This window comes from Notechis scutatus, chromosome 6, assembly GCF_049901735.1.
Source record: "Notechis scutatus isolate UNSWTSFEM ecotype Mainland chromosome 6, rNotScu1.2, whole genome shotgun sequence".
Lineage (NCBI taxonomy): Eukaryota > Metazoa > Chordata > Lepidosauria > Squamata > Elapidae > Notechis > Notechis scutatus.
Window position 1 is genome coordinate 48924094 of NC_142014.1, and position 20780 is coordinate 48944873.

The following is a 20780-nucleotide window of genomic DNA, read 5'->3' on the forward strand; positions in this document are numbered from 1 at the left end:
AGAAATGGGAAAAGCAGGAAATGGGAAATGCCGAATTGGCTGTATAATATAATTCTATTTTAGTATTTTAAAAATGTATTTAATCATCGCGATAACTTAAATGTTGCACTGCATGAATATAATATTTGTTAATGGTAACTGTATAGCAATAAGATTTAAAAATATATAGAAAAAAGAAGTCAGCATTCTCTTATTTATGTTGCAAAATTTATTCTACTAAGATGACAGCCAAACCTTTTTTGCATTTGTTGTTCTAGAAAAAGTCTCTACATTCTGCTTGGTAATTTCATACTTTTCTCTTTCCATGTTTTGTAACTCCATCAGTTTTAATTTCTGCAAAACCTGGGCCTGTTGGAGAAAGATAAATGGGTAACAAATATACGTAATATTATAACAGAAAGAAAGCTTGAGATTAAAAATTACTTCACATATGACAGACAAAATCTGATGTAATGTTATATTCAGTGCCTCAAACAGATTCCCTTTTGGACACCTGGATATTCTTCTCTTACAATTTTTTTTAAAAAATGCCTTTTCCCAAGTTCATTTAGAGGCCGTAGTTAAGAGACTGAGATTCCTGTTTTAGAAGGCTGGGAAATAAAATGAATTCTGAAAATGAAAACAATTCAGTTTGTTGAGATTTCTGTAACTTAATCCCTTTTCCATTTCAATAAATCTGATTAAAGAGACTTCTGTGAGAATATTGCTTTTGGGGTAATTGATTGTCAAGGCTTAAAACTAATGTCTCCAGAAATTTAGACTACCACGTCTATTATTTGTATCAACATGCCATGTTTGTTAGGAACAATGAACTTACAGTCAAACACAGCTGGAAAGCACCCATTGGGGAAGGCTAGTTTATGATAAGCAATTCTTATTCAGTTCTAATTGTGTGTCTTGATAAGTATATCATTCCAGTGCATCAGAAGTGGCATCAAACAATTTCAGTAGATAGGAACACTGTAATATTGATATGGAAAAAGATGTACATCTACATTTTCAATGGTAACTTTCTGTAATGTCTTTAGCTGAAATGAAGAATTTGTATTTTATAATTATAAAAATATTACTTGTAGCAAAATTTATACATAGCGTTTCCCCTAACAGTAATTAACTTATTCAGAAATAGTTCATGTCTGCATTAGTGACTTGTAGAAACTTCATAGAATTACTCAGGCAGTTTTGAAATTATATCAAGGTTACCTCATTATGGTCATGCTGTCACAATGATGGTTGGATGAATTACCAGTTATATTTCTCTTTGGTCTAACTATAGAAGGACAGTTGAAAACATTTCAGGAAAAAACCAATGAAAATAAGTTTTCTTTTGATCTTGTTATGCATGGACAGATATGCACAGCAAAATAAAATAAACAAATGTGACTGGCTAGAATGACTTATTGCACACATAAGTTTTGCTATAAGTCAATTATTCATTATTTTCTGTAGAACCATTGTACCAGATCACTGAGCTTTATATTAGAATTTAATGATACAATAAAATATTTACATTTTTAATTATTTGTTCTTGGGTCTTGGAAACTCTGTGAGAAGGGGCTTCTGGTTTTTTGGATTCATTCTAAATAAGAAAAAAAACTAATCACTACAAGGAATAATCACTCAAGATATAGAACTGTTTCCAGATTTACAAGACTCTTATGTTTCTTTTCTACTTCTATTTCTACAGAAGAACAAAACATTCAGAATACAATCTTTCTGAATTACTGTATATCCCATAATGGGAAAATATTGTATTTAAATTTATAAGTACGTTTGTTTTTTTAATGTTCTGTAAGGTAAATTGCCCCTGATTAAGATCTCTCCTGATCTTATGATCTGTGAGAAAATTTTGTAGGCGAAATAACAAAACCACAGTCACAACAATAACATGAATAATATATCTTCATTAAATGGTTCCTTTGCTGGGCTAATATATAGTCTGAACTAATCTTACAGATCTTTCTAAACTACAGCACATATTGTTTATTCTTCCAATTTCTTTCCATTTTTAAGTAAATTTTAAATATAACACAGAAATATAAATATCTACATTGGGAAGAAAAATAAAAAATAATTTAAAAATGACTAAGAAAGCTATGGTTGAATTGGGAAGATCTGAAAAAAGAGGGAGGCAAGAAATTTAAAGAATACATTTATAAAAAAGAAAACAGATATAGTGGAAGCAACAGTGCTTTGGTGGAAGATGTAGAAAGTTATAGTAAATGATGTTTTGCACTTTTACTATACAATAATTATAATCTACCACTGGTTCATGTAAATGTTTAGAGTATCTTCTTCCTGAGGATTCCAAAACAAAACTTCTTTCCTTCTTTACTTTCAAATATTTTTTCTTTGATTTTGTCTGCCAAGAAAAAGAAAATTAAATTAGTTAAATTTAACAAGGTTAAAGATAGTAGAATATTTACTTAAGTCTATTTTAATTATTAAACTAAACCATCCCTCACTATCTCCAAAATATTTAAAAGCAAATACAAATGTTACAAGAAATATGACATATTTCTGTCAATTCCTACAATTTCCAAATTAGTGCAATCATTTTGATATGCCCAGGTAAGTTTTTTTTTAAATGTTCTCATATTCACCCATAGCTGAAGCAACTCAGTGTAGTGTTTTCACTCTTTTCCCAACCCATTTTTCAGAGATGGCTGATATGACCAAGAGTTGGGATCTGCTCAGTTTCTAATTACTGTTTTAGACTTGAGGTTTAGACTTGCTTTGGTTTTTAGCGCTTGCCTCCATGGTATTGGGTATTTTGGTTTTGCTTCTAGAAAAAAATTGGGCATCTGATTACTGCAGTGTCATCTCCTTGCAAATGATTGCCATTATGCTTTCTAATGAGTCAAATGCACTTTTAAAAGAGCACTAGCACAGGTTGATTTAAGGCAGGAAAAGGAGCCAGGATGTGCTAACTTCTTTATTGCTGCTTCTGTCACCAATGACTACTTTTATAGGTTTTCCATTGTTTTTGCTAGCAAGGTTGATCACCCAACTTTTCTGATTTTATTACTACAGTTGGGAGAGATGCCATTTTGCCTACTTCCTCAGCTCCCTCTGTGTGTTGCCAGTCACTTCTGGTGAGACCTGCTCTTTCTTTGCTACACTTGTTAGAACAGGGCTTGCTTTTGACTGCTCTCTTCTGTTCCTTCCCAAGAGTGTTTATCAATATGTAACTATGTACATAGACCACAAGCTTGATATATCTTCCCTCTTTAAAGTACATGTGAACTTTGTGTTTCAATTACTCACTAATTAACAGAATGCCTATTCTTTCTGGCAATGTTCATGTTTTTAGAGTATCCTTGAGAAAGGATTATATTTCTGATATGGATTTGGCTTCAATAAAATCATTTTCACTGTCACTTGGGAATTTCTTTTTCTTGGCTTCTGTGGCTACTTTTCTTTCTAAATTTGTATTCTGGCCTTTTTGCGGCTAACATGAAGTGGATGCATGAAGCCCTAGGATATTAACAATGGTTATTGCCCTGCAGCAGATATTTCTTCTTTGCAGTCTCTCAATTGCAATGATAGCAGTGTCCTTCAAAAAACAAAGTTGTTGATGGATAGAGAGTAAAGTCTAATGTACAGTGAATTAGATACTTGTAACTTGCTCAGAGAGTCTGCCTGCCATAACTGATTTATCTAATTTCCTGTGTGATACTTTTTAAGAAGCGATTGGACAAACATTTCTCTGTAATGGTATAGAGTTCCTGCTTGAGCAGTGGATCCCTTCCAACTCTTTTATTCTGTTATACCAGGCCAAAGAGACAATATGGAAGCTGATGGATCCTTTCAGACCTTATTGTTCTTTATGGCTTTCCAAATTCAGGCCTTTAAGGTCCCTTCATTTTAAAGATCTTTTTAAAAGGTAATTTATTCAGTCATGGCTACTTCCATCTTAGAAAAATGGGAATTATCATCTGTGGCTTTTATAAGATCAGAAGACTTCTCTCTTAGTATGGATTTGGCCATTTGCATCTTCTGTTTTATGGAATTTAGTGTCAGATTATGGTTGAACATATTTTTTGTCAATTAGGTCAATGCAATAGTTTATCATAGTTTAATCATGCAACAGTTTATCTTAAGTATTGCTTTCCCTTACATTATTTTGCAAAAAAGGCATAATAGCATAGAATCAATAATCTTATGCCAGCAGCTAATAATCAAACAAGGCAAATCAAATCACTGATACCCTTCAGCTTCAACCCTAGAGATGTAAGCAAGTATATAAATGTTTGAAATTACTTTTAACACACATTTTGTCTCATATACTTTATTTTGACATTGTAATTAAATGAAGGAAGATTATAATATTTGAATATATCTCAACCATCTTACTTATCTCTATATTAAATGCCAAGAAAATACATTTCAAGTATAAAAGTGATGTAAATAGTTGAATGGTAATTTTTTTTACTGTACCTGGGTTTCTGTTTTATCAGTAAACTCATTAGAGTCTGAACTGTCTGAACTGCAAAAGAAAACAAATATGTTGTTTTGATTTACAGGATTGTGAACAATAATATACTCAACTACATAATTACCTGATCAGATAACAGAACTGGGAAACACATCAGAGCTAATGATTTCACTTTTTAATATGGCTAGAAATATTTTTGGAGAAACAATCCATTTACCTAGAATCTCCTCTGTCTCCTATATCATTGACAGAGGCAGCTGGATCATCCTGTTTTACCAGTTCCTCCAATTCTTTCAGGCATTCATTATACTAGGAGAGATCACAGAGTCAACAGTGAAAGTCAGTGCTTATTATTATTCAGTTCTGAATGAAATGAAAAAAAAAGTTCCTCTGTATTACCTTGGTCTTCTTTTCAGTACAAAATGCCAATAATGAATCACAGAAATTGTATCCAATGGACTCCAAATCATTAGTACTGAAATGGGTAGCATTTCTATTTCCTATAATACAAAAGGGAAACCATATTGGAAAAAAGAATTGTCCAGCAATAATTTTATGTACTCTGGAGAATATAAGAAAACTGAATTCTGGCTACTGTCAGATTATTATCTGTGATTATTACTATTACTATTATTATCATCATCAAATAAAAATGTTATGAAAATATTCTTATATACTGTATTTTATAAATCATTGAGGAATGGTTGAATTTGTACAAACTGTATGAGGTGCTAAAACTATCCTTGAAGAATTAGCTACATTTTAAAATGTCTTTACTTTGTTTGTTTTGCACGATGATTATCTCATGACATTCTACTCCAAACCTTCTGGCAATTAGGAATTTTGCTCCCTTCCCCACTTCATTCACAGGGCTAAAAGTAGCACATATAGTAATTGAACCTCATCTGTGATAATTGATATTCATAACAATTTTGTCTTTAAGTTAAATGAAATTCTAAAACATTTTTGTAAACAGCTAATTTCAACCTAGCCAGTTTTGAGGAAAGTTCCATCTGCTTAGTACTTGGCAGGCTAGGCTGGCAATTTAAGAAAAAAATATTCAAATAAGGCAATACCACTTTCATGGTTTGCCAAGAGTGAACATGTCCATCTAGTCACCGCGAATTGATTATCTTTATTTAGCAATTATCTCTATAATGCAAGAACTGTTTTTGAATGAATTAATTATTAGTTCTGGAGTATTATTACTTGTTTTACCCAGTTTAGAGCCACAGAAGGTCACTTCCAAGGTATAGCTGTTGTTGACGCCCATTTTCCACATAGCTACTCGACCTGTTCCTTCTTTGCCTTTCTGTATTTTAAAATTGCAATCTTGGAATGAGAACTTAATATAATAAGAAATGAAATAAAGGTTAGCAATTCCTAAAAAGACAAATTACTCATTGAGCAGATATGCAGACATGATTTAAAACAACCTCCTCAGATAATGCTCTCCCTTCAATATGCAAGCTATAATATCAAGCTGTCAATTTATGTGGTTCCTTTGCATAATTCATATCATTTCTGAAAGAAGGAAATGTATGATGTGACATTGTGCTCCTGTAGAAAAAACTGGAGTAATGCATAAAAATGTGAACAGCACAGCATAGCCACAATAAAATGTTTTTAAGATATGGTAGAAAATGGTGTACAGATGCAGTAGTTACTGTTTTATATGAACTAAAAATCCCACTGCAACTGCAAAAATCTGATCAAACTTCTAGAAGTAGATCTATGAAACTGTTGTTAGTATAGAGATGCACAACCTGAAGTTCTGCTCAAAGATTTGGGCACATTGCTGACATGTTAAACATATTTGTTCAAAAAATGGTACTATAAAGAAAAGTGTATACATTGGAATATACAATGATGGTGTTTAATTTATTACATTTTAAATACATTTTTTCTTCTTATCCTACTACCGCCCAGTACAGTACACTCAAAGACTAAGTGTTGTCCCAAACCTGAAAAACATTTATATCTTAATAGAATTAATAGTTAACATGATATATCTGAAATCTATGTTTAAAATATTTATTAGATTTGAGGGACAGACTGATTCTGAGTTTACGATTATTACAGTACAATATTAAACTAACATGTAAAGGGATTCCAGTTTTGATTAATTATCTGAGATTAAAAGTTGGCTTACTTTATCTGGACAATTTTTGCTCATAATGAAAGGAAAAATGCGCTGGAGTAAGCATGCCCTTTCATCTTGTTCTTTTTTTTCACAGCCATACATGAAGACATTTTCTTTCCTGCTATGACCGTGAAGATCACAGTATAGAAGAACATTTCGCTCTTCCATTATTCTATTACAAGAGACAAAATCACATTATGAGAGCTTTGGTTATTGAAACTTAGATACTCTGGGGTTTTGGCTTATGTTAGAAATTGTAGGTATCATTTCAAGATAGTTTAGATTTTAAGTTACCCATTATATGAAGGCATGACAGCCACTAGTAGTGATCCAGTTTCAATAGAAGCTTTTTCATTGTATAGACCTGGAGATTTAGCTTCATCTCCTTGTCACATCTCCCTTAATTTGGGGAAATATTAAATATACAATATTAAAAGTCTCTCTCCATAGTAGGTTAACATTTTTAAATTAAATCGTATGGATGAGCTTAATTTTATATAACTTGGTTAAAATATAGTGTATGACTTTTATTGTTATATATAGTACCTATTCTTTTCTTTTCCTCCAGAAATTGGTGTTTTCATTCCACGTCAATTATTTAAAAATAATAGTTACAATAAAAATTAAAGTACTGTACAGGAAAAGCCAGTAATCTCTGAACTAAAAACAAATAAAATGGAACAAGTTGGATAATAAAATCATGCATTCATTAACAGTGAACTAATACTGAACAGAGAATAAATATATTAAACAGATAGAAGTGATTGTGTTACCTTTTTACCTTTTGATCATGCTGCGGGTATACCAAATAGAAGGGAAAGAGTCTTTAAGATCTGATCTATAATTGCGATTCAAGTCCTTGCCGGCTAAAGAGCAGCGATAATTGCCCACAATCACACCATCTGGATTCAACATCGGTACCACTTTAAAAATAAAAGTGTCTCGAAGCAATTGGGCATTATCTGAATCCCCCAGAAGGTAATCCAGAAAGCCCTTCATCATCCACGAACTGTTTGTTTCACCAGGATGCACCCTTGCTGTCAAAATGACTGCTGACTTGCATTTTTCCCTATTAAAATCTTGCAAGGGATTGGTAATAGTTAAAACGTAGACTATATTCCTAGCCAGAGAATGACATAATATACGGATTTTGCAGAATTTGGAGCGCCTTGGGTCTCTGGCAATGGCTGACAAGTAGTCTTGCAGGTTGCTGTAAGTGTATGGATAGCAGTGGGCAAAATAGCAAGTATCCCTGTCATGTGGAAACTGGAAAGTCCATGTCAAGGAAAAATATTGGTGCCCATCACTGCTGAAATTGTTTTTATAATACTTGATTTGATCTCCTGTCCTTTGCCACCCCACCTTGTGGATCTTTGCTTCTGCTTCTGAATATAATAATGGACGCATGCCACGATTGTACAAGCTTGTTGGCTTGGTGAAGTTGACAATGGTGAATCGGTAAGGTATTCCTGCTTGGGTGTTGGTAACCTGGAAATAGTACCATTGGGTGTGCTTATTTGTGTAGAGATCAGTACGCAGTGTCAACTGGTATTCAAAATCATTACTAGCAAGAGAAAAAGGAGAAAAATATTTTTAATATAAATTATACATGGGACATTAAACTATTGTGTGATTTATTCATGTTTGACATATTTCCTTCATGCCTCTTAACAACACATATTTTCTTAAAGCCAAATTTATTTGAGTTTTTATTTACAGATGCTATTGTCAATTATTTATGTCAGTTTTGAATGGAACTTTTTTATGGACATATTTTAACATTTAAAAAGAAACTCTAACATTTATACTGAGTTACAAACAAATTGAGTAGTATCAAGGGTGATGAGGTAGAGAGATCCAAACTTGGCATAAAATTCATTTAGTAATCTGGGATACATTGCAACGTATCAGACTTATCTACTTCACAGAGTTATCAGGATAAATGGGAAAAGAAAAATCAAGTTTGCTGTCTTGAATTTACTAGAGGTAAAACAGGCTACAGACGTAAAACCATATATAAGTGTGTGCATTAAATTTCCCAAGAATGGCGTTTTTATATTTGATTATATAACAGATGTATAGAAATTATTTTAATATTAGAATTTTGTGGAAATGTGGAAATCTAGGGCAGATATTATTTTAACAGTGTACTTAAAAAATAACATCTTTTAATTTGGTACCCAAATGTGATTTAAAGATCTATATAATTCTATAAGCCAGTTTGGTCTAGTGACTAAGGCACCAGGCTAGAAAACAAGAGACTGTGAGTTCATGTCCTGCCTTAGGAAAGTCAGCTGGGTGGTTGTGAGGGCGATCTGGCTGCGACATCTGTCACCCCATTGATCGCCAGGGTTGATTCGGCTGATCTGGCTGGCTAGGCGGGTGTCCCCTTCCTCCCTCACAGCTCCATGTGCGTCCCTCCCGAAGCTGTGCGCTCGGTGGAAGAGGACGACCATCCCAGATAGAAGGAGTGTACTGATCTTCGGTCAAGGGTATATGATAGCTGCGCTCCCCTGCTAGAACCTCCAAACTATGGGCCAGTTACTCTCTTTCAGACGAACCCACCTCACAAGGTTGTTGCGGGGAAAATAGGAGGAGGAAAATGTGTTGGATGTAATCAGTGCCTTGGGTTGTTTGTAAAAATAAAATATATGGGATACAAATAAATAAGTAAAAATCTAGAATTCCCAGGCCGGACATATATGATGAATATCAACTTAGTGAAAGCAAAAATAAAGAAATGAAACCCTTATTTAAAAAATCCAGGTGAATACTTGAAATTCATGAGTAATTATCAGTCCTCACTAGCCTAGAATGTCCAAGGTCCCCTCCAATCTGAGATAAATGATTCACAACCTTATGGAGATTGTAAAGTTGAGCTAATTATCTCCACAAATTGATATTTTTGGCTCTAAAAATCATTAATAAGTTTGGCTCTCATGCTATGATGTCAGTCTCAAAATTCTCCTCTAGAATGGTGGGTATAGTAGCTTCCCAATGACAGGAATTCCCACTTCATTCCACCACCCACCTCTGAGTTTCTCTCCTTTTTACAGAAGCCAAGGGGCTAAGGTGCCTTGACTTCTTCAGGCCTTTATTACTGAATGGAGAAATAACTGTCACTCCCACAGTAATGATTCTTCTTTTTTTTAAATTGTAAAGCTAACTATAGTAAGGGCAAAGCATGTGTTGCTTCCAGCTTTTAACATCCAGCTGATTGGCTAGAGAGAGCATCAGTAGATGTTAGTGAATAATGAGAAAAATGCCAAGTACTACATGGAATTGAAAAAGATGAGAGAAGCTGACATCTGTGTGGAAGAAATTATGTATACATGTAATACATGTATAAGATTCTCTCCATGCTCAGACAAGATACAATGGGATGTTTTATTACTTTATTGTGCAAAGATAACAGCTCACAAATATGAACACTCAGATCCCAGTAGTGGTGCAAACTATACACAAATACTTTGTGTTATTCTTGGGATCCAATTTCAGATGCATTACCAGTTCAGAATTAGTTATACATTCACATGATACTCATTCCTCCCTCTAAGATGCTAAGTATGTCAAATATAAATATGTATGTTCCTATTCTGCTCCTGCTGTAGATTAGAATATTTCTACAAGAAAACATGAAGGATGCCTAATTTAGTTTCTTTCTCTATTTTTTTTTACCATTTACAAAGATTTTGATAAGCAGGAGCAGCATTTCTGCTAGTCATAGTTAATTGTACTTGAGAAAACACATTATTTTCCTGACAACCATCTATTGTCTTCGTCTTATAAAGCACATAAATAGATTGATTGGCAGTCACTACCAAAAGAGCTGACATTTTAACAACTCAATAAGTATACTGTTGCAGAAGAAAAATAATTTTTAAGGTGCTCATGAGAAAGGTTAAAGTAATCAAATACATTTAATAAAATGGTCTGGGTTGAAACAGAGATAAGAAAATTTTGTGGAAGAAAGCTGACTGGGCAATTATAAATGCAGAGAAGTGGAGGCAAGAAAAGTGAAAGGGTCCATGCAGAAAGGAGATGAGTATGGAGAGCAGATTCTGGAGATGGCAAAATGGAAAAAAAGAATAGGGAAGGATGTAGACGAATAGTAAAAGCAAGATGGATTGTATGAGAACCTGCAGTATAAAGAGATACAAAAGGACAATCCTTTGATTGAAACTACGCCAGATCTTAGAGAAGTAAAAAGACTACTGATGCGATTAATGGAGATGCAGTTTGGGGTCTAGTGGGGCCGTTTGTGAATTGCTGTTGCTATCGCTGCCACACTGCATGCACATCAGCTGATTCTCAAAGCTCTTAAAAGGTCTTCTCAGACTCTGACATTTGTGTTCGTCATTGGCTACCCCTTGGTTACTTCTAGGAAGACATTCAGTAAAGCAAGTAACTGTAGTCAAGGAATTAGGTGGGCAGTTCCCTGTACTCCAGAACTGGAAGCAAGGAGAAGTGGATAAGAATTGATTTTACAGGTCACTCAAAATCTAAGATAATGGATTTGTTTGTTGAGATGAGAAAATACAGAGTTGAAGAAGGTCTGATGGCTAAACTGGAGTTTGTGGTGGATCAGACTGGGAGAAATGCTGATTTTATGAGGAATAATAGTAGAGTCCCCCCACCGAATAATAATCGTGGGGAAACTTATTTTTTTACTTAAATAAATCATTCATCTACACATGAGCATGTAATCCATTATAGCCCCCCCAACCTTCCCCATCCCCTATATACTGCTCATATTTTTTACTTAAATAAGAGCAATATATAAGGGGTGGGGAAGGTTGGTGGGGACTATAATGGATTGCATGCTTATGTGTAGATGAATGAATTAGGGCTGTATACTGACTTTGCCAAAGCAATTACTGGATGGATGCAGTAAAATTCAAAGAGGGAAGAAATGGGATGTCTGTCATTCCCATGAACTGTTGGGAGAGTGAATAGAGAGAGAAAAGTGGAAAAAGAGGAGGGTGCAGAATAGCAGGTGTAATAGGCAGAAGACACAAAATGTCAAACCATACAATACAAGCAGAAATTGCAGTGCTTCAGCTGGCTAGATCTTATGCCATGAAGGGCTTTACAGAGGAAAATGAGCACACCACAAATGATGGTGCATTTGTAACTGTACTAAATGTTTTTTTAATCTTCTGGTATTAATTTAGAAACTATTTATAATCTTCATAAATGGAACTGAGTATAAATTGATGTAATAAATACATAAATCCAGTACTGGGGCAGTATTTGCTAAATTACCATTGAAGATTATTTATCGTACGGCACATTCACCTCACAGTTTGATTAAAAAGCACAAGAGACAGAAATATAAAAAGTGAAGTTAAAATTAAAATACAGATAGTCCTTGACTTACAACCACAATTGAGTCCAAAATTTCTGTTGTTAAATGAGGCATTTGTTAAATGAGTTTCACCCAATTTTACAACCTTTCTTGCCATAGTTGTTAAATGAATCTGGCTTCCCCCATTGACTTTGCTTGTAAGAAGGTTGTAAAAGGCGATCACGTGACCTTGGGACACAGCAATGGTCATAAGTAGGAACCAGTTGCCAAGCATCTAAATTTTGATCACATGACCATGGGGATGCTGCAACAGTCATAAGTCCCTTTTTCCAGAGCCATTGTAACTTTGAATGGTCACTAAATGAATTGTAAATTGAGGACTACCTGTATTATAAATGCATATCTAGATTGCAGGTATAATTTTTGCCAGGAAATCAGCACAGACCATTGAAGAAAACATGAAGTACAAATTTATTAATAATGACTATTTTTAAAAAACAATGAATAAGACTTTGCATCTCATTTCATGCTGTCTAAATTCAAGGTCTACCAAGGATTAACTTAATGCCTCAGAAAATGGACTATTTTGCAAATTAAAAGAAAAAATGGGAAGCAACTTACATTTTGACCACTTTTTGCAGATTTCCACTTTCAAATCGTGCTTCAAAGATCAAAGTATTATCCCAGTCATTCCATGATTGAGGAAGCACTTGCTTTGAAGGGAAACATCCCCCTATTCGAGAATATCTAAAGTTGGGGTCCTTGTTGGCTGTTGAGAGGAAAAGAATATAGCTAATCTTCAGCTGCAAAATATTGTTAAAGAAACATTTTCTTAACATATTTCATTGACAACCAAAAGGCACTTGACTCAGTATTCCAGCAAGCAATAATTAATGCATTGCTCAACCAAGATGTATACTGCTTACATAAACTTACTACAATAAATATATGAAAAAACAATGGCAACAATTTCCCTTAATCATGTTAAAGTGGAAAGCAACGTAGAACCACAAGGCGATTCAATATCACCTATCCTTTTCTCAGCCTGCCTTGAAGAAGTATTTCACAAACTAGACTGGGCAAAAGATGGAAGAAAAGTCAATGGCCCCCATTTAAAACATTTAAGATTTGCAGATGATGTTGTTTTCTGCTCACAAGACCCAGAAGAGCTACATAACAAGAGCTGCATGAAGCAGGAGAACCACTGGATTAAAAATAAACCTGAAAAAGCCAGGTTATGTTTAATAAATTTACCAAAGAAAGAAAAAAAATATGTCTGGAGAAGAAACTAGACATTGTAGACCACTATATATATGAATTGATACTGTAGACCACAATATATATGAATTTCCTCAAAGGAAGGCAATACAGTAAAGCAAATTGAACGGCGAGTTAAATGTGCTTGGCAGCCATTCGGCAAGCTAAGCATAATTTTCAAGAACAATCTTCCCCTATGCTTTTCAATCAGTGTGTGCTACCTGCTGTTCACCTGCCAGTGAACATGAACACTAAACTCACAATCGATACAAAAGCTACAAGTGGCACAAAGAGCCATGAAAAGATACATGCTTGGCATTACAAGACAAGATAGAAAGTCCTGCACATGGATTAAAGAACAAATGAAAGTATGTAATGTCATCAAGAGAGTAAAAGAATTGCAATGGAAATGGACTAATCACATAGCAAGAAAAACTGATGGCAGTGGATCAAGGCAGTCATAAAATGGATTCCACTTGATAAAAAGTGTCCACAAAAGAGACCTAAAACAAGATGGATCGACGACATCAGCAAGTATTGTGGGCCTGTTTGGCAAAAGAAATCTCAGGACCGTATTGGTTGGAAACATAATGACAAGGAAAGTCTTCTAGATTAATAAAGGTCTTGCAAAGAAAAAAAAAGAACTTCAAGAAATTGGGCTCTAGACATAAGGTAATTAAAGGGTTAGTAGTAGAAGTCAGACAGGAAAGCTAAGGAGATATTGCACTGCAGTCAATCAAAAATGCAGTTTTTCTATTCAAACCAAGCGCTTAAAAACAAAATATTTGAATGATTAAAGCAGAATGTGGTTGTTTATCAAACTGATTAGCATCTTAGCCATAATTGTATAAGGCATATCTTCACCACTACTCTTTTATTCTCTCATCCTTCAAAAATCTAAAATTTAAAATCATTTCAGTGAAGCAATAAGAACAATAACCGAAAGGTAGAAGTAGCCAAGAGACATATATAAGAGAGTGCAGTCCTGAGGATGCTTAAAAATGGGAAGGCGGAGACAAAGGAAAGGGAGAGAGGGAAGGAAAGAGAATAAAGCCACAGTTTTGATTGGATTAAACTCTTAAAGAGGTAACAGGGTATAAATTATCTTCAAAAACATTGATCCTATTACTTGGCACAATAAAACCTTTTAAAAATTAATGATCTGTTACATTAACTAAAAGGATAACCAAAGAAAAGAACTAATTCTGGCAGAAAGAAAATTAATTTATTAAAACTGATACACTTCAAAAGATTTGTGGCATGGATTATGGAAAATGCTGTACATTTAGTGTTACAAAGATTCTGATGCTAAAATTTAGGATCCTAAGTTCTAGAGCTTTTTTTGTCTTTTGTCTTAGAATTTGCATATAGAATTCTATTTGAAAATTACTTTGTACAATTAAGATGTAAATAATTAAGTTATATGTGTTCTCAATAAAATCTGGTCAAACCTTCATCTGCTAAATACACGACAGCACCTTCCCCTGGATCCAAACACTGAGGCTCAAACTCTGAACCTGTGGGATTATAGAGAGGCTCTGGATGAGATGGAATCCATTCTGGAAAGAAAAAGAAAGAAAATAGCCTTAAAATACTGTGTTAAAAAACAAAAACAAAAATATATTTTAAGGTGCAAAGGGCAGGATATTTTTATTCCTGCTTATAAGAAGACAATGAACTTAAGTTTTTTTTAAATAAAAAAGACATATTGATGGCCCTTCATTTTATCTTTTCAAAAACATAAAATAAATTGATCAATTTTGTTCCATAGTGAGATTCTTAGCATTGCCAATAATCCAAACGTAAGTCTTCAACACTGAAATATGTGCAGTAGCCTGCTATTTTATTATATCTTTTCTGCAATAGATAACTACTAGATTTGTAACCTTTAAACTTTTTGTTATGTTTTATTAAATTAATACCACTTTTTAAACAAATATTCAAGAACTGTTTCTTCTTTTTTAATTCAAGTTTTTATTTTATAGCATATAAAAATTCCAATTTCAATTGAACAGTGTGTTGTCTAAGTACAAATAGTTTTAGGAAATAATCAAAATGTTTACAACAATATTCATTACATTGATATTAATTATAGTAGTGTTAATAATAATAATATCAATATTATTTGCTTAACCAATTCAACATATCTTCCTTATATCACTGATCCTTTCTGTATATCCCTGTTTCTAGCTCCTGTTTTTTCAGCTAGCCATTGATAAAATAAGTCCCAAGTCAGAAAGTATTCAGTTTCTTTCTTTTCCTTGATTATAAGTGTTAGCTTATTCATTTCTACACATTCTAATATTTTTTAAATCACATTGGGATCTCTTCACTTATCCATTGTTGCGCAAATACAATTCCGGCTGCAGACAATACATGTAAAATTAAATATGCATTCCCTTTATTATATTTATCCAGTAAATAGGTGTGTTTCTTCTTGTGCTACAAAAATGGAAATATAATTTTATAACCTGAGCAACAGAAATTTACTGAGCAGTTATGATAAAATTCTTAAGTTAGGTAAGGTTCTTCCTTATATTGTTAAGAAGTTATACAGTAACATCAATGTTGACATGTTATTAAGAATAGGAAGAAAATTTATAAAAAAATAATTATATGAACCAAGTGAGCAATGTGGTGGCCTAGTGGTGAAGATGTTTGCCTCCCACTTGGAAGGTTGAGAGTTTAATCCTAGGTAGCAGCAGATGTTTTTCTCTCAGGGTGCAAAGATAAAACATCTGTTGCGAACTCCATATAGGCATCAGGAAGGGCATCCAGCCAGCAAATGCTCAGCTCCATTCAGCACCCCAACTCTACCCAGAATCAAGGGATTACAGGGCCATGAAAAGAAAAAAAATTCTAGGAACAAGATGACTAGTTAAAAAAAATCAAGTGTGTATCAGCAAGTCCCTGTTTTCCGCTGTATTTGTACTGGTAGAATATTCTATAAATAGAAATATGTTAATATAAAAATGTATATACATGCTTCCTTTGTTATATCTGGGGGTTGCCACAATTGGTAGGCTTATATAACCTATCCTTCAAGTTACTTGATTTTATTTTAAATAGCAGAAGACTGCCTTTGCCAGAAGGAACTCAAGACTTCATTAGAAAAAAAATCCTGCACAATTCATTTTGCTAAGATCCTATACAGCCTGAAACAAATATAAATTTCTTTCCAACACAATTTCTAGTAAATAGATGGACATTTCCATATTGTTTAGTTGGCAAAACTAAGGAAACAGTTTGCCACTAATTGTTTCAATGTAGAAAATTTCCCCATATACAGTTCTGAAATGTCTTGGTGTTCACAATCAAAATATTCAACAGATTCTGGCTTTTCTTTGCTTCTCAAGATCAATTATCAAGGTTGGCTAAAAGCTACTGTTCTTGAATTTGGCCTATCATCACAACAAAAATGGAGATTCACAAAAGCTGATGAGTCTTCAAAATAAAAGGTCAGGCGTCATCTCAAGAGTATTAAATTAATTTTTATTTTTCTCATTTGCTGTATCTGAAATTAAATTAAAAGTAGATATTCAAAAGTATTCATATAGTACTCTATTTTGCCAAGGCCAGTTCCCTTTGTAGGGGATGCCTGTTGCCTGAGATGATAAGGCTAAAATCATGACATTACACTCTATCTCTCTAAGTGTCTCTCCTTATCTCAGTCACCCTTTGGAGCAAAAGTATTACTCTTTTAAAAGTCCACAGAGCAAGGAAATTAGGGTTGGTGACCACATAAAATGCTTGTGTCATCATGAAGACTCTGCTGTTACCTACTACAATGCTTTAAACCCATCTGCATGTCTAACTTCAATCTTTCAGACTGCCATTGCAATTAATTCAAAGAAATGTTAGGTTGATCAAATCAGAGCAATAACACATTCATTAATATATCATTGGATTATCCAAATAGGCACAATTGCATTATTGCAATCCTATCCTCTTGCAACTAGTATAGAACTGTAACTGAGATTGCTCCAATGGTCAGAAAAAGGTGTACAATTTTTAAGAATCTTTAGGCTTAATATAGTTGAATAGTAATAGTCAATTGTTAGAACTGTTCATTTCTTTTAATATGTCTAATCTATAATGCAGTTTTGCATTTCTTTACATTTAAATTTGAAAGATGAATTAATTGCATCAATGCAAAGTGATGAATAAAGAAAAAATATTTAAGTGGTTGAAGCAAGTCAGAAAGTGCTTTATTGGAAATAATATTTCTTTGTGACCTATCAAGAAAAACGTCACATTAGAAAAGGCTAAATAATTATTTACCAATATGCTTAATTTTTTCTCTGATAACTTCATACTGATGTGGCCACCGTACTAAGTGTAGATCTCCTGTAGAAGAAAGGCCATATAAATCTCGTGGTTCACGAAGTCGTGGCACCCATTTTCCAGAGTTATATTCCAATAAAATCTGTGTGGTACGTGGCAAAAGTTGATCACAAAAAGAATCTGTAAGACAAATGTGTGCATATGTTGATCACTGATCAATTTTGATCTTGACGCTTCAATACCCTTCCCTCTACAATCATGGATGGTAGATTTAAACAGTTCCCCTTTTTTCTGAAATACAGATTTTTCAAAGAATTGTGTTCTCACACTTAACCCAGCCCTTAATATATAGACTTATGAATAAGTAGAAATAAATTGATCTGACTAATATAATTTAAATGTTTTTCCTAAAACTAAAGTGCCCTGAAATCACTTATATGATTGTTAAATGCTATAAACCTCCTCCACATTCAGATCCAACAAGAGAAGTAAGTTATTCACTGTGAGGTTGTGGCAGATTGCATTTGTTTTTTAGGATCTGATCTTAAGACAGTAATAAATTCTTCTTTTGTTAATTTTAAGAGTTTTTGATTTTGGAATTATGTTGTTCAAACAAATCAAAGATTTTGTCATCTCTATATCCGAAATAAAAATATTATGTTATGACTGTGGCATACTGCAAGCTTTGCAAAAGCTGCAAATTAGCCAAAATAGCAACAGAAAGTGCTCCATAAAACAAATGCATAATTTATTTTATAAGACTAGACTTTGAGTGAAGGGTTAGTCATTTACATGGTATTATCTAGTTTGATGAAGTCATATTTGAAAGAATCCATACTTTGGCAAGAATTGCATAGTAGCAGTGGAAAAATAAAGATGACTGATTGCAATATTCTGAATCAATACAACTAGGAGAAAATATTCTGTGATGTAACATGAATAAATGAATGGGAACAAGATGATCTAATTTTTTTTACTATTTTTTTTACTATTATTTGGAACATTCAAAGACCCAAACAAACAAGAATAGTTCTGAATGTAGAACAGACCAGTTCTGGTAGTGCCAAGAGGAACTTGAGGAAAATGGATTTGAAGGTAAAGGAAAAAAGTGAAAGAACCTAAAGTGGAAGGGAAACAACAGGAATAAAATATATGTATGAAAAGCTATTAGAATATAGATGAATTTCCCAACAAAATGAATGTAATTGACCTAAGAAGCTGTGAAAAGTGAACACAGAATGAAAAAAATGTTACAGAGTCCCATAGAAGACTGTGGAGTTATTCTTTCAATTGGAAGTATGAAAAAGGAAACCTGACAGAATGATGAAACAGGTAAGACATATGATAGAATTATATTGGATGGTAGAAACATATTTATAGTGTACAGAAAAAAAGATTGCAAAGAATGCAGTAAAAATAGTTAAAATGAAGGGGCATAGAACATTTAGAACTATTCTGATGAAAATTAAATAAAATTGAAGTGTGGAAAAGAAATCTTAAGTTAGGAACCATGAGCAGAGTGAATGGAATTAAAAGTGATAAATTAAAATGGTGGCATGTTGGAAAAAGCATTTTATGGGGTCGTGTGTGTGTGTCTGCAAGCCATGTTTTTTTTTTTTTTCAGCAAGTCACTGAGAAATGTAGCCATCTGAGAAAGGAAATTAATTGTACATGTGTTTACTCATATAAAATATGTGATGATAAGGCTGAATTTTGGAATGTTTTGTATAAGATTGGAGTTGAAAGTAACTGCTGAATGTAGTGAGGGATAGTTTTTAATGTATTTATAAATAAATATAGACAGAATGCTTTTTGGTGACATTTGTGGTGGAATGTAGCCCGGATTCCCAGGAGGGAGGGAGTGCATTGCAGAGGAGCAAAAGAAAACTAAGTTTGTATGGGAAAGAGAGAATTAAAACAGTTCTTCCTTAGGACTTTTCAGAGTATATTTTAATGATGCAAGTAGTCTGCTTTAGTTTGGCAAGATTTCTGTCTATAGGAGGAGAATGATAAAGGAAACTGCTTAGAAGAATTTGTGTGTGCCTTTCTTGACTTTTGGAGTCTGACACATTAGAGGTGTACAGGTTGGAAATGTGAATATACGTATATCTCTTAATACAGATGATGTCATGTTTTTCAGAACTTGGATGATATCAATGTATAACAAGACATGTAACTGAAAATGAATGTATCAAAGTCTATTGTAATTAGTTTTTGTCAGGGAAAATGTAGTGAGTGATTCCATATGCTACATAAATAGTTAAAACTAGACAAAATAGATGAATGTGTAAACCTTGCTGAAATGTTTGATTAAGGTAAGAAAACAATTGGGGAAATCTGAAGATATACAAATGCTGGCAGAAAGCAGGAATTACACGGTTTTTGCAAGGAATAAATGTTTGCTGAATGAAGTAGAACAAGCTTCTATTCACAGTCCACTGGAAATTAGATATATCAGAAAAATTGAAACAGTAACTTAATGCAATAGGAATGGTGTACTTAACAAATATAAATAATAAAATAACAGATAGATTCAGGAGTGAATGGAAGCTAAATGAATATGTAACTAGTATGAAATAATTATGCTGAGATAGTCTGGTCATAAAGAGAGAATAACCCAAGCTGGAAAACAAACATGTACAGAGTTAATGAGTTAAGAGAAGGGGACAACCAAGGACATTCATAATTAAACGGAGTTGATAACTTCCTGAAAAACTGAGAGGGAAGAAATTTAATGAAGAAAAGGCAATTCATGAAAAAGAAGATGGACACAATCGAAGCAAGAATACTTTGTAAGGGTTGAAAAGTATGGCAAGACAGTAAGTATTGTTATGTAAATTAGAATTAGATATATTTTCTTATCATCATAGCTTTAACATATGTAGATTACACTTTTTGAATTCCTTTTCTGGGCTACTAATTAAAATTCCAGTTATGATGAACATATAGGTATGTTATTCAGTATGTTATTTCTTAATATAAGAGATAATTCATCAACAAAAAAAGTGAGCACAATTTCTTCAGATGTGTTCCAATATATTTAGAAGGTATTATGTATGCCAACCTTTTGTTACACCTACATGGCAATTCATTTTTAATGTTATCCATATATGTACCCTCAGTTCGCAAGAAATAGAACTATTCAGACCTGCAACAAATGCACACTGCTCAAGATCTTCAGCTACGTATGGGATAAAGGAATCATCATCCTAAAATACAAATAAAATAAAAGGGAAAATGTGATTCTTTCATGCAAAATGAAAATTAACAATTTGGTAAAAAAAATATAACTATTAATAGAAAATGCATGCTTAATTTTTAATTTTGCAGGACAAAATAGAAAAACCAAT

General features: G+C 33.3%; 1 protein-coding gene across 1 annotated transcript in view; it reads right to left on the minus strand.

The window, feature by feature from the left end:
• AGBL3 (AGBL carboxypeptidase 3) overlaps positions 1-20780 on the minus strand; it is a 39178-nt gene that overhangs the window by 11348 nt on the left and 7050 nt on the right. The window contains exons 3-15 of the mRNA XM_087968187.1: positions 20579-20639; positions 17428-17610; positions 14598-14705; positions 12511-12658; positions 7363-8145; positions 6591-6753; positions 5657-5783; positions 4838-4938; positions 4656-4747; positions 4441-4489; positions 2264-2362; positions 1511-1579; positions 235-348 (exon numbers count right to left, since the gene is read on the minus strand). Coding sequence (XP_087824313.1) covers positions 235-348; positions 1511-1579; positions 2264-2362; positions 4441-4489; positions 4656-4747; positions 4838-4938; positions 5657-5783; positions 6591-6753; positions 7363-8145; positions 12511-12658; positions 14598-14705; positions 17428-17610; positions 20579-20639 — 2097 coding nt within the window. The remainder of the gene's footprint in view (positions 1-234; positions 349-1510; positions 1580-2263; positions 2363-4440; positions 4490-4655; positions 4748-4837; positions 4939-5656; positions 5784-6590; positions 6754-7362; positions 8146-12510; positions 12659-14597; positions 14706-17427; positions 17611-20578; positions 20640-20780) is intronic.